This window comes from Maniola jurtina, chromosome 28 (assembly GCF_905333055.1).
Source record: "Maniola jurtina chromosome 28, ilManJurt1.1, whole genome shotgun sequence".
Taxonomy (NCBI): Eukaryota; Metazoa; Arthropoda; class Insecta; order Lepidoptera; family Nymphalidae; genus Maniola; species Maniola jurtina.
The window spans coordinates 6,463,934-6,478,982 of NC_060056.1; the positions used below are offsets into that span (position 1 = coordinate 6,463,934).

The following is a 15,049-nucleotide window of genomic DNA, read 5'->3' on the forward strand; positions in this document are numbered from 1 at the left end:
AGGCGCTACGGTGGAACACACAGAATCTGGATACAAATATACACACATACATACATAGACTACTAAAATCATAACCCTTCCTTTTGGCTTTACCGCAGTCGGGTAAAAAAATTCCTGCCGGGAATCGAACCCGGGACCTCCCACTAATAGGACGACAGCGTTTACCGCTGCGCCAGAGAGGCTAATAAAGTCCTCATTATATAAAGTGCTTTTCGATACAAAAGCCCATAAGATGTCGCAAGATGGTGGCCATAAAATCACTTAGTAGCGTCTTACACCACGCTGATAAAAACCTCGTCACCTTAAAGGGCCATCCGTGAAATAAATCAGTTAACACTATGTACAGGGTGTGCTTGTTTTCTTCTCCTTCTTTGTTTCTGAGGACCGCTTTGTTACTCCTTCACGCAAAAATACTGGACGGATTTGGCTGAAATTAGGAATGGAGATAGATTACAAATTAAAGAGCTCTACAGGATTTTTAAAAAACCTCTATCCACGCGATCGAAGTCGCGGGCATCAGCTAGTGTATCATAAAAGTAAATGTAATCTGGTTACTTAAAAGTAACATAATTTGGTACCCTATTCACGACAAAAAAAAAGGCTTTCCTGTATTTAATTATACATGAAATTATCATGTACGAGTATACCTACATGCTGATGGGTGGATTTTAAACCTCTTTTGGTTTAAGGCTTTTAATTTAAATTTGAAATAGCCTTTAAAGGTTAAATTTCTTTAAACTTGACCACCGCTATAAAATACTTCTTTTGGTTTGAGGCTTTTAATTTAAAGGAACCAAAAGCTTAATTTACTATAATCCGTAAAACCAAAGAAATCTGTAAGGTACGCAGCACCACACAAATCCCAACACCACTCGACGCGCGTTTCGCCCCGACACCGGAGCATCCTCAGGAGATGTAGACTTTACAATGCCTAATTGCAAAGACAATTAGACAATTTGCAATTAGACGTTGTAAGGTCTACATGGACTTCAACAAAATAACGCCTGCTTCTAGAATACTTTTATTTCAATTTCAAACAGCCTGTATATGTTAAATTTCTTTAACCTTGACCACCGCCATATAGGCATTTAAGGTGAAGATGTACTTAATAACGATTCTCGATCGCGGATTGCATTGACTCATCTGTGCACACAATGGGGTCACTGTGCCGACTCGCCGCGCCGCCCCACGAGACTCGGCCAGCGCTCTAATGAGCTTACTTTGGCTTTTTTAGGCTTCCGTACCTCAAAAGGAAAAACGAAACCCTTATAGGATCACTTTGTTATCAGTCTGTCTGTCCGTCTGTCAAGAAAACCTATAGGGTACTTACCGTTGACCTAGAATCATGAAATTTGGCAGGTAGGTAGGTCTTATAGCGCAAGTAAAGATAAAAAATCGAAAATCGTGAATTTGAAGTTATATCACACACAAAAAAATTAAAAGGTGTTCACAAAAAATTAAGTCACTCACGGTTGTCAACTTAGAGAGTTCTACATAAAGATGTTAGGTGTATCTTGTACGATGGTACGGAACCCTTCGCATGCGAGTTCGACTCGCACTAAACCGTATTTTTAAATACAGATACAAGTTAGCCCTTGACTGCAATCTCACCTGGTGGTAAGTGATGATGCAGTCTAAGATGGAAGCGGGCTAACCTGGAATGGGTATGGCAATTTTCACTAAACCCATCCCCCTTTGGTTTCTACATGGCATCATACCGGAACTCTAAATCGCTTGGCGGCACGGCTTTGCCACGGCCGAAGCCTTCCACCAGACCAGACCAGAAATCTAGAAATTATAAAATTCCAAACTCCCGCCGGGAATGAAACCCGGGACCTCCCACTGATAAGACCACAGCGCTTAGGTACCACTGTGCCAAGGAAGTCACTAAAACTCTGAAAGGCTTTGCCGGCTGGGTGGTATAACAAGCCTTCCACCAGACCAGACTAGAGACAATTATATAGAAAACTAGCGGATGCCGATTGTGGAGTGGATTTCGGTTTTTTTAAATCCCGTAGGAACTCTTCAATTTTCCGGGATAAAAAGTAGCCTTTCCCGGGATGTATCCCAAGTCTCTACCTTTCATTAAAATCGGCTCAGTGGTTGGGCCGTGAAAACGTAGCAGACAGACAGGCAGAAAGACAGACAGACACACTTTCACATTTATAATATTAGTATGCAATGGATATAAATTCCTAAATTACCTCTGTGGGGAATCGAAATAATTTTTATGGCAATTTTAAGGCAGCCGATGAATCCACAATCACACCTAACTGCCATCACACATAACAAACACACATTGCACTTTTTATTTTTCTTAATACTATAAAATATACTTGTTTTGTATGTATGTGTGTATGTGTCAATTATATGCGCAATCCCCAAAAACGGAGATCACGCGATATGCACCAAAAGGTGACGTTTGAAAATAAATTCTATGTCGCAACACTTCGGTAATGTACCATTGTGGGTGGTACGTCCAAAATTATGCATAATGTTGTACCACTAAATTTCCTAATGATTACGATTTCTGTTAGATATAAATGCGAAAGTGTGTCTGTCTGTCTGTCTGTCTGCTAGTTTTTACGGCCCAACAGTTGAACCGATTTTAAAGTTTGGTACAGAGTTAGCTTACATCCCGGGGAAGGACATATGCTATTTTTTATCCCGGAAAATCAAAGAGTTCCCAATTCATAAAATATATAAATATCGTAAGTATAATATTAAAAATGTATATAAACAATTTTACTCCATATATTCCAATGTGTAAAATATTTTAGTTTGGAATTTAGACAGCCACTAGGCCAAAGTTAAATAATTTATTTAAATTAAATTATACTTATTGTACACTTTTTGAATGTCAATTATTGGATTTGTAAGATGATGCAATGGTGATAATTAATTACGTAAACTTAAAACTAAAGCTACCAGGGTTCCAAACGCGCCCAAGTCTAAGCAAACATTTTCAAGAATTTCATTCGAGTGAAGCGGGGCGGGCGGGCCAACGCGGTAATTCCCTAATTCAGTGATCATCACTGATTGATAGCCACCCAGCTGATTTGAAATTGGTTGGTTTTACTCCACTGAGTAATCCATACTTAATATTATAAATGTGAAAGTGTGTCTGTTTGTCTGCTAGCTTTTTACGGCCCAACAGTTTAACCGAATTCGATGAGAGATACAGAGTTAGCTTACATCCCGGGGAAGGACACAGGCTACTTTTTATCCCGGAAAATCAAAGAGTTCCCACGGAATGCTTATAAGGGTCCATCTATTTGGCTGATTTATATGAAGTTTGGTACAAAGGTAACTTGCATTCCTCAAACTGACATATGCAACTTTTTATCCTGGAAAATCGAAGAGTTCCCAAGGGATTTTCCAAAAACCTAAATCCACACGGACATCAAGTAATAAAATTTTTTTTTTTCTAGAAAATCTTCAATGGATTAAAAAATAATTGTCAATTGAGCTGGTTCACTAAGTTAGCGAATCACTCACAGCTCGTAGAATACAATGTAAAGGAGCCTACGCGGAATGGAACCCGCGACCTCTAAGGTAGAGAGCGGGCGTGCTACGCCGCTGCTCTCGGAGGAAGTCACAAGCCTATATATAGCGAGACCGGTGTTCATCTCGACAGTAAGTGAATCCTCCGCACACCACAATGGTGAGTGCCCTTCAGTATTGCCTAATTGTGAAATCGATTCGACATATCGATTATTTTCGAGTGAATTTTAAAAAAGATGCTCAATTAAATACCGCGTACCATATCGTTATCATGGTCTACCCATCGCCGTTCCACTACTGAGCAAATATCGCTCGGGATGAGAAGGATTTAGGCTATAGTCTATCCCGCTGGGCAAGTGCGGATTGGCAGACTTCACACACTTTGAGAACATTATGGGAAAGTCTCGGCCATGCAGGTTTCTTCACGATGTTTTCCTTCAGCATTAACGCAAGTGATATTTTATAGCTTAAAACCTTTTGATTATCTAAGAGTTCCCAGGGGATTTCTAAATGTCCATCCGTTTTACCGATTTTGACGAAATTCAGTAGGTATACAAGTAGTTTTTATGCCGAGGACAGGATAAGCTACGTTTTAGCCCGAAAAATCAGATAGTTCTAACGGGATTTTTAAAAACCTAAATTTACGCGGACAAAATCACGTGTAAAAGTTATGTATACATATAGATGTACTTTTACATATGTGTCTGCAATTCATAATATGTAATTAATGGGCCCATTGCAAAATTAACTAGTAAACGCCCCCCACTGCGCTCGACCTTCGACCCAAAGCTACAGACGTACAAATTGTAATTACAGGTATTAAGATGAACCTAACTAGTCGTCTGTCAATATTACAACATCACTGTGATTGGCGCAAAGTATAAGCTGAAGCGATTTAAATAAACAAGCAAAAATTGCAGTTACTTGTGACCATCTTAAAAGTATCGTTTAGTTGTAAATTTTCATGCAAAAAGCGATAGTGTTTTTCTCCCCGTAAATGTGCCCAATTTCCATAATTTTTAACCCCCGACCCAAATAGAGGGGTGTGTATTTGTGTATCTGTCTGTGGCATCGTAGCTCCTAAACTGATGAACCGATTTTAATTTAGTTTTTTTTTTGTTGTTTGAAAGGTGGCTTGGTCGAGAGTGTTCTTAGCTATAATCCGAGAAAATCGGTTCAGCCGTTTGAAAGTTATCAGCTTTTTTCTAGTTACTGTAACCTTCACTTGTCGGGGGTGTTATAAATTTTTAATTTACACTTGTTAGAAATGTTGTAGATATGACGAAGAACTATGCTCGTAAGTTTCAATTTTAAAGAAAAATTGCTTAAATGTAAAAAAGTTGCTATTGTAATATCAATTTTCTGACCTTAAACCGTTATCACCCGAAACAATATTTCAAGAACAAAATGTGAGCAAATGCCAACTAAAAATTCTTAAAACGAAAATCACATCACACTAATATTATAAAGGCGAAAGTTTGTGTGTTATGTGTGTGTGTGTGTATATGTTTGTTACTCCTTTACGCAAAAACTACTAGATGGATTTGGCTGAAATTTGGAATGGAGATAGTTAATATCCTGGATTAACACAGAGGTACATATATTAATTATGTATTTTATCCCGGAAAAAAAGAGTTCCCACGGGATTTCGAAAAACCTAAATCCACGCGGGCGAAGTCGCGGGCATCGCCTAGTAATATATATAGTAATATATATTTTAAATTGGTTCGCAATGACAGAAGCCCGCTCCACCTGTGTTTTCACACCAGCAACGCGAGAGCGAGTTTAAATGTCAGAGGTGTTGTTTGACCTTTGCATTCTTCTGGCGTCGCTTGATTTTATAATCAAAGGGTATTCGCTGTTTACTGAGCTATATTGCAAACTGAGTGTGAGAAGACGGACTGACAACTACGTGTTTGAATGTCAAGTTGGCTCTAGCTAGCAAGGAAGGTGTGATATAGTAATGTGGTGGCAAATGTAATATTAGCTGAGAATGTTTGCTATTCTTGCTGCAACTACATTTTTAACCGACTTCCAAAAAAGGAGGAGGTTCTCAATTCGTAGGAATCTTTTTTTTTTAATGTATTTTTTTAAACCCCCCCCCCCCCCCCCCCCCCCCCGGACCGATTTGTTTTTTTTATTTATACTGTGCAGGTGGTCCCATATAAATTTGGTGAAGATCTGATGAATATCTTCGGAGATGGAGAACAGAACTCAATGGATAAGAGCAAATTGCTCGCGATCACTGTAATAGCTTAGTAAACAGTAGGGGTTTAACTGGGCATAGCATATTATAGTACAGTGGGGCCACTAAAAATTGTGAAATAAAAAAAATTCAAAAGAAAAATAAAACCGACTTCAAAAACCACAAGCACTAAAAAGTAAAAAATAATTTTTGTTTAGCTACACATGTAATGTACCTAGGTATGAAGTCGGGCGAGCTACACTCTTGGATTTCTAATTTTGTTTTAATATGCTCGCTCGACTTCATACCTAGGTACATTACATGTGTAGCTAAACAAAAATTATTTTTTACCTTTTGAAGTCGGTTTTATTTTTCTTTTTTAAATTTTTAGCTAATCCATACTATCCATATCCATACTTCCATACTAACATTATAAATGCGAAAGTGTATCTTTCACTACTACCTTTTCGTGGCTCAACAGTTCAAGCGTTTTTGATGAGGTATAGAGTTAGCTCACAGCTCGGGGAAGGATATAGGCTACTTTTATCCCGGAAAATCAAATAGTTCCCACGGGATTCTTAAAGGTCCATATGTTTAACCGATGTCAATAGGTATATGAAATTAGTTCTAGAGGTAGTTGACTTAGGCAACTTTTTATCCCGCAAAAGCAGAGTTCCCACGGGATTTAAAAACCTAAATCCAGGCGGACGAAGTCGCGAGCATCATCTAGTGCCTCGTGTATTGCGTTTTTTATTTATTAGCTAAATTCAGAATGTGCATGGCATTATTTTTTGTGACATTCAGTGCTAAGTGTTTTTTTTGATTCCCAGAAACTCGTACTCGTCGTCCTTTTAGTGGCCTACGCGTCCGCCGACGTCTCCCACATCGTGGGCAAGACGGGCGAGGCCAACGCCAAGATCCTCAACCAGGAGCTGGACACCGGGCTGGAGGGGCAGTACCGCTGGACCTACGAGACTGAGAACGGCATCTCTGCGAGCGAGCAGGGCGCACCGAAGATTGTGCCTGGAGTGAGTGAGATGCACGATTGACTGGCTTTTTTTCAGGTGCCATGATGAAGATGCCACACTCCTTCTTCTACAACCGCACCGCACGCCACCGCAAGCAATTTCACCCTAACCATCTGGGTGCCTGGTACACTTCAACCGCCCGTTGTGCCAGATCCTTTTTTCCACACACATGCAAATTGTGGAATCAACTCCCTTCTGCGGTGTTCCTATACACATCATGGATTACATCATGGAGTTATTCAAGGCGCGGACGAACAAGTTCCTAAAAGGCTGGCAACACTGGCTGGTTCAAAGGTGGCGGTAATCACTTACCGTCAGGTGATCCGCCAGCTCGTTAGCTCGCTATTTTTATTTAAAAAAAAAAACCAGCCAAGTGCGAGTCAGACTCGCGCACCGAGGGTTCCATAATTATGCATAACAATAAATAAAAATCTGTTATAGAATGTACAGTTAAAGCCCTTTGCATATGATACCCCACTTAGTATTGTAATCTTACTTTGAAAGTTGAAAATACTTTATTTGTTCATGAACACATTTTTTTTGTGATGTGACCACACATTCACGGTTTTCGGATTTTTTCCTTTACTTGTGCTATAAGACCTACCTACCTGCCAAATTTCATGATTCTAGGTCAACGGCAAGTACCCTATAGGTTTTCTTGACAGACACGACGGACGGACAACAGAGTGATCCTATAAGGGTTCCTTTTTGCTTTTTGAGGTACGGAACTCTAAAAAGGTATAATGTTTAATGTCATGTATTAACGTGAAGCCATCTGTTCCAGGCTGAGGACGCAGCTGAGGTAGTCCAAGGCTCCGCACAGTGGACCGCCCCAGACGGCCAGGTCGTCCAGCTGACCTACACCGCTGACGAGAACGGCTACAACGCCCAGGTGAGACCTTGACCTTGGTGTACAGGTCAACAGCTAATGTTAACCTGATCAAACAAGGGACTTCGCCCTTGTAAAACCACAACGCTCGACCACTACGTCTCGTGCGTACAGTCAAAGGCCGTAAGTCGTTTAGCACCTTAACGATCATATTCGCGTGGCGCGGTTATGGCACATGCGTTAGGTGTGTGTGGCGTGTTTATAGAAAAAATTGCTACTCGAATTCTGAGGCCGACCGAAGGTACGTACGTTGTCTGGTGGGAGGCTTTGGCCGTGGCTAGTTACCACCCTAATGGCAAAGCCGTGCCGCCAAGCGATTTAACGTTACGGAACGATGGTATGTAGAAACCAAAGGATTGTGGGTTGCAGTCAAGAACTAACTTGTATCTGATTTAATTAAAAAAATGTATTAATTAATTACTATATCATGATGGTCGTCGAGATATTACAGTAGCAGGCAGGAAATATTGTACATCGAGCTGTAGATTTCAGCTTCGTAGAACGTTTTCTCTGTCACTCATACCTATGTGACGTTTGGTCGGTCTCAACGATAGAGACAACGCTCTACGAAACCACTATCTCTTTCTAAAGGTCGATGTACAATATATCCTGCCGGGTACTGCACCTCAATGATGAATTGCTTATGTATGTAAACTAAACACTATATTTGTTCCAGGGTTCCCACATCCCCACCTCTCCTCCCATCCCAGATGCCATCATCCGCTCCCTGGAGTACATCAGGGCCAACCCACCAAAGGACATCAACTAAAACTACACATTACACTAAAATAAGATACTGCCTACAAAATGGTGCATGTATTTATACTATTGTACACAAATCTCAAATTAGTTTGATTACTGACATCAAGAGACCCGCCTGCTAGGTTGCTCACTATTTTCATTAAAAAAAAAGAAGATTGACAGTTTAGTCGAATTTTAGTTTTTTGTACAATTTGTGTCTTCGTTAAATACGTTAATTTTAGACAAATTAACAGAAAATAGGTTCCCAAAAACTGTATGTCATGAAACTAAGTAAATTAAATAGTTAAAAAACTATTTTTTTATAACACTATAAAGCCTCAATAGCTCAACGGTTAGCAGTGGTCGGTTGTTCAAACCCTTCCCGTTGCACTATTGTCGTACCTACTCCTACCACAAGCTTTACGCTTAGTTGGAGGGGAAAGGGGAATATTAGTCATGGTTAACATGGCAAATATTCTTTAAAAAATAGTTATTTAATTATCAGTTTAGTTTAGTTAGCTTTAAACCCTAATTTAGTTAAAATAAACACCCAGTCAATAGTATTAGCAATAACGTTTTCAATTTCGGATAAGTTAAAAAAAATACTCATTTTTTGTACTTTTTCTTTTTATAATATTTTTAGAGCTAAGGAAAAACAACATTTTTAAGATCTGTGAATTGATTTCTATGAAATCAATCGGCCATATTTTGTAATAACTATGTGATACTTAAATAAAAAATACAATATGAATATTTTTGTTTTTTTTTGCTATTTTAAGAAAACTAAGGAAAAGTAATTTAAATAGTTTAAAAAAATCTGGACTGCAGTTTAAACTGCATCTTTCTCAGCCGCACATTTTAGTTCACAAAATCCCCCAGCAGCTGACAGCTGGATTCGATAGTCTTTCAACGATAAAAAATTTCGACGTCATAAATATCGGACACATCTATAGACGATAATCACTCAACGAAAAATTAACCGTTACGACATTTTGTGAACGCGACCTAGTCTTATTAGGTAAGTACAGTAGCCGGCAAGAAATATTGTATGTACATTGACTTTTAGAATGAGAGTTCGGCATTGTAGAGCGTTGTCTTTGTCACTCATACTTTTATGACGTTTTGTCAGTCACAACGACAGAGACAACGCTCTACAAATTTTCTTTTTCTTAAGATCCATGTATGGTCAGCCTCACAATTCAAGTAGCAATTCCGCGAAACTATTGCATCAAAAACCTGTCGCACTTATGACCTTTTTCTATAAACACGCGACCCACACCTAATGCATTTGCATAACCGTGCCACGCAAATATGATGATTAAGGTGCTGAACGATTAACGGCCTTTGACTGGACAATATTTCCTGCCGGGGTACTGTACCAATGGTTTATATTGTACACTCACCCTGGTCGCGCAGCACGGTGACTGCCTCCAGCACGCGCTTGGTGTAGATGCAAGGCTCGTAGTTGTCCATCTCTTGAGTGACTACCGAGCACACCCTGTATAAACACAGATTTTAGGGTTCCGCACGCAAACATGCGAGATTAGTCGCATTAGTCGATACTCTGACTAACTTCTTAAACAGAACACTTTCAAGTAAAGATTATATGAACCCGTGAAGATAATACTGCCATTGGCGTAATTAAAATGCCGAAAGCTTACTTTCTAGTATAAGTTTGCGAATTGCGAAAAAACCAAATTAAAATTGAATAGAGCCTCGCTAGCTCAACGGTTGAGGAGCGGACTGAATTCCAAAAGGTCGGCGGTTCAAACCCCACCCGTTGCACTATTGTCGTACCCACTCCTGGCACAAGCTTTACGCTTAATCGGAGGGTAAAGGGGAATGTCATGATTAGCATGGCTAATATTCTAAAAAAAAAAAAATTCGCGGGCAGACCCGTGTAGTGCGCCTTAACATCAGTCACTCCATAGTCTATGTATCTTCTTCTTCTAGTGCTATCTCCTATCGGAGGTTTGCAATCATTAAGGCTAATTGGATTTTGATCACTGCTACAGTGACCTTTACTGCGAAGGTTATTAAGCCAGGGTGTTCGTCGACGTCTATGCATACATAGTCTATGTATAGCAAGTCTTATTGTCTATTGTCTATAGTCTAATGTCGCTTCTCTTTGCAATAAACTAAAGTAAACAGTAACCTCCGAAGCCGGTACTCTCACCTAGAGGCTCTCCCGCGGATGGCGCCGGCGGTCCTCTCCAGCGAGTCCGGGTCTCCCTCTTGCAGCGCCACCACGCACTTGTTCACGTCCTCCAGGATGTGATTCTCTGTATACAGAATACATACTTTTTGTTGCGTACACTACTAGAGGATGCCCGCAACTTCGTCCGCATGGATGTAGGTTTTTGAATATCCCGTGGGAACTGTTTGGTTTTCCGGGATAAAAAGTTGCCTATGTCAATAACATGGACGGAAGTTACCTCGGTACCAAATTTCATACAAATCGGTTAAGCGGATGGGTCTTTAGGAATCCCCTGGGAACTCTTTGATTTTCCGAGATAAAAAGTAGCCTATGTCCGTCCCCGGGATATAAGCTAACTCTGTACCAAATTTCTTCAGAATCGGTTAAACTGTTGGGCCGTGAAAAGGTAGCAGACAAGCAGACAGACAGACAGACCGACAGACAGACAGACTGATACGTCGTACAAGCAAATGACTCACCGCTGACAGCCAGAAAGTCGTCAATAGTGGTGATGTCGTCCACAGCATCGGTGAGCAGCCTCACGGCGGCCTCCCAGGCGCGCGCGAACGCGGACGCGTTCTCCTGCGCCACGCGCGAGCGGCTGCGCGCCGCCAGCACGCGCGCCGCGTTGATCACCTGCCGAGTGAAACAACACTCCAAATCATGTTTTTAAACTTAAATAAACTGAAATAACTTAAATTAATTATTTTTTTAAGCCGGATGATTGATGATTTTGTCAGCCCTAGCACAGACTACGGTCTATTTGGGCTGCAATTTGCAAACACCAGTCTCAGATTTCTCTAGTCCTTTAGAAAGTTAAGTTTAGTCCACAAAGTTTGGTGTAAAATGTTCACTTTTCAGTGTCTGTAATTAATTAAATAAAATTTTTAAAACAAAACGGTTTTATTAATATTCTGACTTATTCTTTGTGTTCCGTACTTCAAAAAGTAAAAGGAACCCTTACTAATAAAAGCCACAAGTGTAAATTAAAAATTTATAACACCCCCGACGATCCAAAGTATCTGAGTTTTCCAAAACATCATTTTCAAATAAATAATAAATAATTATGTATTTAGGCAACGTCCATCTTGACAGCTTGACATTTGTCTATTGACATAATATTATGAACCTAACGGTTATCTAACCTTCTTTTCTACAAGAAAACTAGAAAAGAGCTGATAACTCTTAAACGGCTGAACCAATTTTTTTAGATTATAGCTAAGAACACTCTCGATCAAGCCACCTTTCAAACAAAAAAAACTAAATTAAAATCGGTTCATTCGTTTAGGCGCTACGATGCCACAGACAGATACACAGATACACAGATACACACGTCAAACTTATAACACCCCTCTTTTTGGGTCGGGGGTTAAAAAATAACAGAGGCCCTAAATGGGACCCTTGAGGTACACCAGATTGGGCTAGGTTGCTTAGGGATTTGTAACCATTCACAGTAACTATTTGTGATCTCTGCTCTAAATATGGTTCAAACCATTTTATGAGGGGGATCCTGAAACTGTACTGGGAAAGCTTGTTAACAAGAAGTAGGTGGTCAACTTTGTCTAACGCATTATTAAAGTCTGCATATATCTGCTGACCATTATCTTCTTTGATAAGATAAAGATGTAAAATGTTACAAGTTAATTTGTATAGTATATTATATAGTAGGCGTAGTATTCAAAAGTACTTTAAAAAGTCTAATTGAATTTTGAATAACTAGCCTATAGGACGGCAAAATTTGTGTACTGACCTGTGGGCACAGAGCCTCAATCTGTCCGGCTGCATGTCGAACCATCTTCACTCCGTCTTCATTGTTGGACATCGAGCACACCAGATTGGCGACCTGCAACAAAAACATTGGCTTGCTGAGAGGCTTCCGACCTTTACATATAACTACGCACTGTAGTCTATTTTTTAATCCCAGAGACTAAAATGACAGCTAGAAATGTCAAACTTAAAAATAAGTTAAGTAATTAACTGAAGTGCGTGCGTGCGTGCGTGCGTGCGTGCGTGCGTGCGTGCGTGCGTGCGTGCGTGCGTGTGTGTGTGTAGATAATATCCTGGATTAGCACATAGGCTACTTAAGCTAGTGTAATATAAAATTGTTTTTCTGTTGTTCGGTGTATTTTAACATTTTACTATATTCATATTTTCAGAAGTCCTTACTATGCAGATGTTTACATCCCAATATCTATCTGCATGCCAAATTTCAGCCCGATCCGTCAACAGCAGTTTGAGCTGTGCGTTGACAGATCAGTCAGTCAGTAAGTCACTTTTCCTTTTATATATTTACAAGTATGGGTGTCCGTGTGTACGTACCTCGACCAGCTTGTTGGCGTGCTCCGTGAACACGATAGCATACTCCTCCACCTCTTTCTCGTTGCCGCTGCGAGCCGCCTCCAACAGCACCAGAAGTGGTACGTTGGTTTCCAGGAAACTAACGATAAAATATTAAATTCTTACTACGTTAGCTACTATTAGCGATGTATAGGGCGCGTTTGGAACCCTCGTAGCTTTAGTTTTAAGTTTACGTGCGTAATTAATTAACACCACTATGTCATGTAACAAATCTAAAAATTCAGACTAAAGCTACGAGGGTTTCAAACGCGCCCATGTCTGAGAAGAGCCCACAATAAACTTAACCGGGTAACTTTTTTACTATCGCCACTTCCCAAAATCGCTTCTATCAAAGCTGTTAAGCAAATCATTCCCAAGCTTTCTTATCATTTAAATGATCCTTTACATTATATTTTATTATATTATTTTACAGTTCAAACCACACATAACTCCGAAAAGTTACAGGTATGTGTCCAGGATCGTACCCCCGACCTTTTTTTTTAATTTATAGACCAGCGCTTGGCTGTAATCAGACCTGCTAGCAGTCCATGGAGCGCGCTTGCCTAGCAGATGCCTATTCACTCTTGACTTGAAGGTACCCATATCACCTCCCGAAAGGAAGGCGGTCCTCGTAACCATGAGGATACAAGAAGCCTCACCTGTCGGAGACATGGTCCACCACGGCCTTCCGCAGCTGGCGCCGCAGGTCCCTCGTCTTGCGACACATCTGCTCCAGCGCACGCTCCAGCCCTTCCGACTGCTCCGAGCGCCCGGCCTGGGGATACAAGAAGCCTCACCTGTCGGAGACATGGTCCACCACGGCCTTCCGCAGCTGGCGCCGCAGGTCCCTCGTCTTGCGACACATCTGCTCCAGCGCACGCTCCAGCCCTTCCGACTGCTCCGAGCGCCCGGCCTGGGGATACAAGAAGCCTCACCTGTCGGAGACATGGTCCACCACGGCCTTCCGCAGCTGGCGCCGCAGGTCCCTCGTCTTGCGACACATCTGCTCCAGCGCACGCTCCAGCCCTTCCGACTGCTCCGAGCGCCCGGCCTGGGGATACAAGAAGCCTCACCTGTCGGAGACATGGTCCACCACGGCCTTCCGCAGCTGGCGCCGCAGGTCCCTCGTCTTGCGACACATCTGCTCCAGCGCACGCTCCAGCCCTTCCGACTGCTCCGAGCGCCCGGCCTGGGGATACAAGAAGCCTCACCTGTCGGAGACATGGTCCACCACGGCCTTCCGCAGCTGGCGCCGCAGGTCCCTCGTCTTGCGACACATCTGCTCCAGCGCACGCTCCAGCCCTTCCGACTGCTCCGAGCGCCCGGCCTGGGGATACAAGAAGCCTCACCTGTCGGAGACATGGTCCACCACGGCCTTCCGCAGCTGGCGCCGCAGGTCCCTCGTCTTGCGACACATCTGCTCCAGCGCACGCTCCAGCCCTTCCGACTGCTCCGAGCGCCCGGCCTGGGGATACAAGAAGCCTCACCTGTCGGAGACATGGTCCACCACGGCCTTCCGCAGCTGGCGCCGCAGGTCCCTCGTCTTGCGACACATCTGCTCCAGCGCACGCTCCAGCCCTTCCGACTGCTCCGAGCGCCCGGCCTGGGGATACAAGAAGCCTCACCTGTCGGAGACATGGTCCACCACGGCCTTCCGCAGCTGGCGCCGCAGGTCCCTCGTCTTGCGACACATCTGCTCCAGCGCACGCTCCAGCCCTTCCGACTGCTCCGAGCGCCCGGCCTGGGGATACAAGAAGCCTCACCTGTCGGAGACATGGTCCACCACGGCCTTCCGCAGCTGGCGCCGCAGGTCCCTCGTCTTGCGACACATCTGCTCCAGCGCACGCTCCAGCCCTTCCGACTGCTCCGAGCGCCCGGCCTGGGGATACAAGAAGCCTCACCTGTCGGAGACATGGTCCACCACGGCCTTCCGCAGCTGGCGCCGCAGGTCCCTCGTCTTGCGACACATCTGCTCCAGCGCACGCTCCAGCCCTTCCGACTGCTCCGAGCGCCCGGCCTGGGGATACAAGAAGCCTCACCTGTCGGAGACATGGTCCACCACGGCCTTCCGCAGCTGGCGCCGCAGGTCCCTCGTCTTGCGACACATCTGCTCCAGCGCACGCTCCAGCCCTTCCGACTGCTCCGAGCGCCCGGCCTGGGGATACAAG

The 15,049-nt window shown here is 42.9% G+C and overlaps 2 protein-coding genes across 3 annotated transcripts in view; one reads left to right on the forward strand and one right to left on the reverse strand.

The window, feature by feature from the left end:
• Positions 1 to 15,049, reverse strand: part of LOC123879372 (catenin alpha) — an 87,254-nt gene that overhangs the window by 58,976 nt on the left and 13,229 nt on the right. The window contains exons 11-15 of the mRNA XM_045927042.1: positions 12,864 to 12,981; positions 12,295 to 12,387; positions 11,024 to 11,180; positions 10,524 to 10,629; positions 9,751 to 9,845 (exon numbers count right to left, since the gene is read on the reverse strand). Coding sequence (XP_045782998.1) covers positions 9,751 to 9,845; positions 10,524 to 10,629; positions 11,024 to 11,180; positions 12,295 to 12,387; positions 12,864 to 12,981 — 569 coding nt within the window. The remainder of the gene's footprint in view (positions 1 to 9,750; positions 9,846 to 10,523; positions 10,630 to 11,023; positions 11,181 to 12,294; positions 12,388 to 12,863; positions 12,982 to 15,049) is intronic.
• On the forward strand, positions 3,521 to 9,098 carry LOC123879369 (larval cuticle protein LCP-17-like). Of its 2 annotated transcripts, none has more exons than XM_045927038.1 (4): positions 3,521 to 3,664; positions 6,520 to 6,717; positions 7,502 to 7,609; positions 8,283 to 9,098. In XM_045927038.1, the coding sequence occupies exons 1-4, from the start codon at positions 3,662 to 3,664 to the stop codon at positions 8,373 to 8,375; spliced, it is 402 nt and encodes a 133-aa protein (XP_045782994.1). In that variant the 5' UTR covers positions 3,521 to 3,661; the 3' UTR covers positions 8,376 to 9,098. The 2 variants fall into 2 exon arrangements, with proteins under 2 accessions (XP_045782994.1, XP_045782993.1); XM_045927037.1 differs by lacking the exon at positions 3,521 to 3,664 and adding an exon at positions 5,279 to 5,302.

Excerpts from the sequence above, each read along its gene's own strand:
- LOC123879369 (XM_045927037.1), top strand. Across the intron at positions 6,718-7,501 it reads CACCGAAGATTGTGCCTGGA|GCTGAGGACGCAGCTGAGGT; the intron begins GTGAGTGAGATG and ends CATCTGTTCCAG. Across the intron at positions 7,610-8,282 it reads AGAACGGCTACAACGCCCAG|GGTTCCCACATCCCCACCTC; the intron begins GTGAGACCTTGA and ends TATTTGTTCCAG.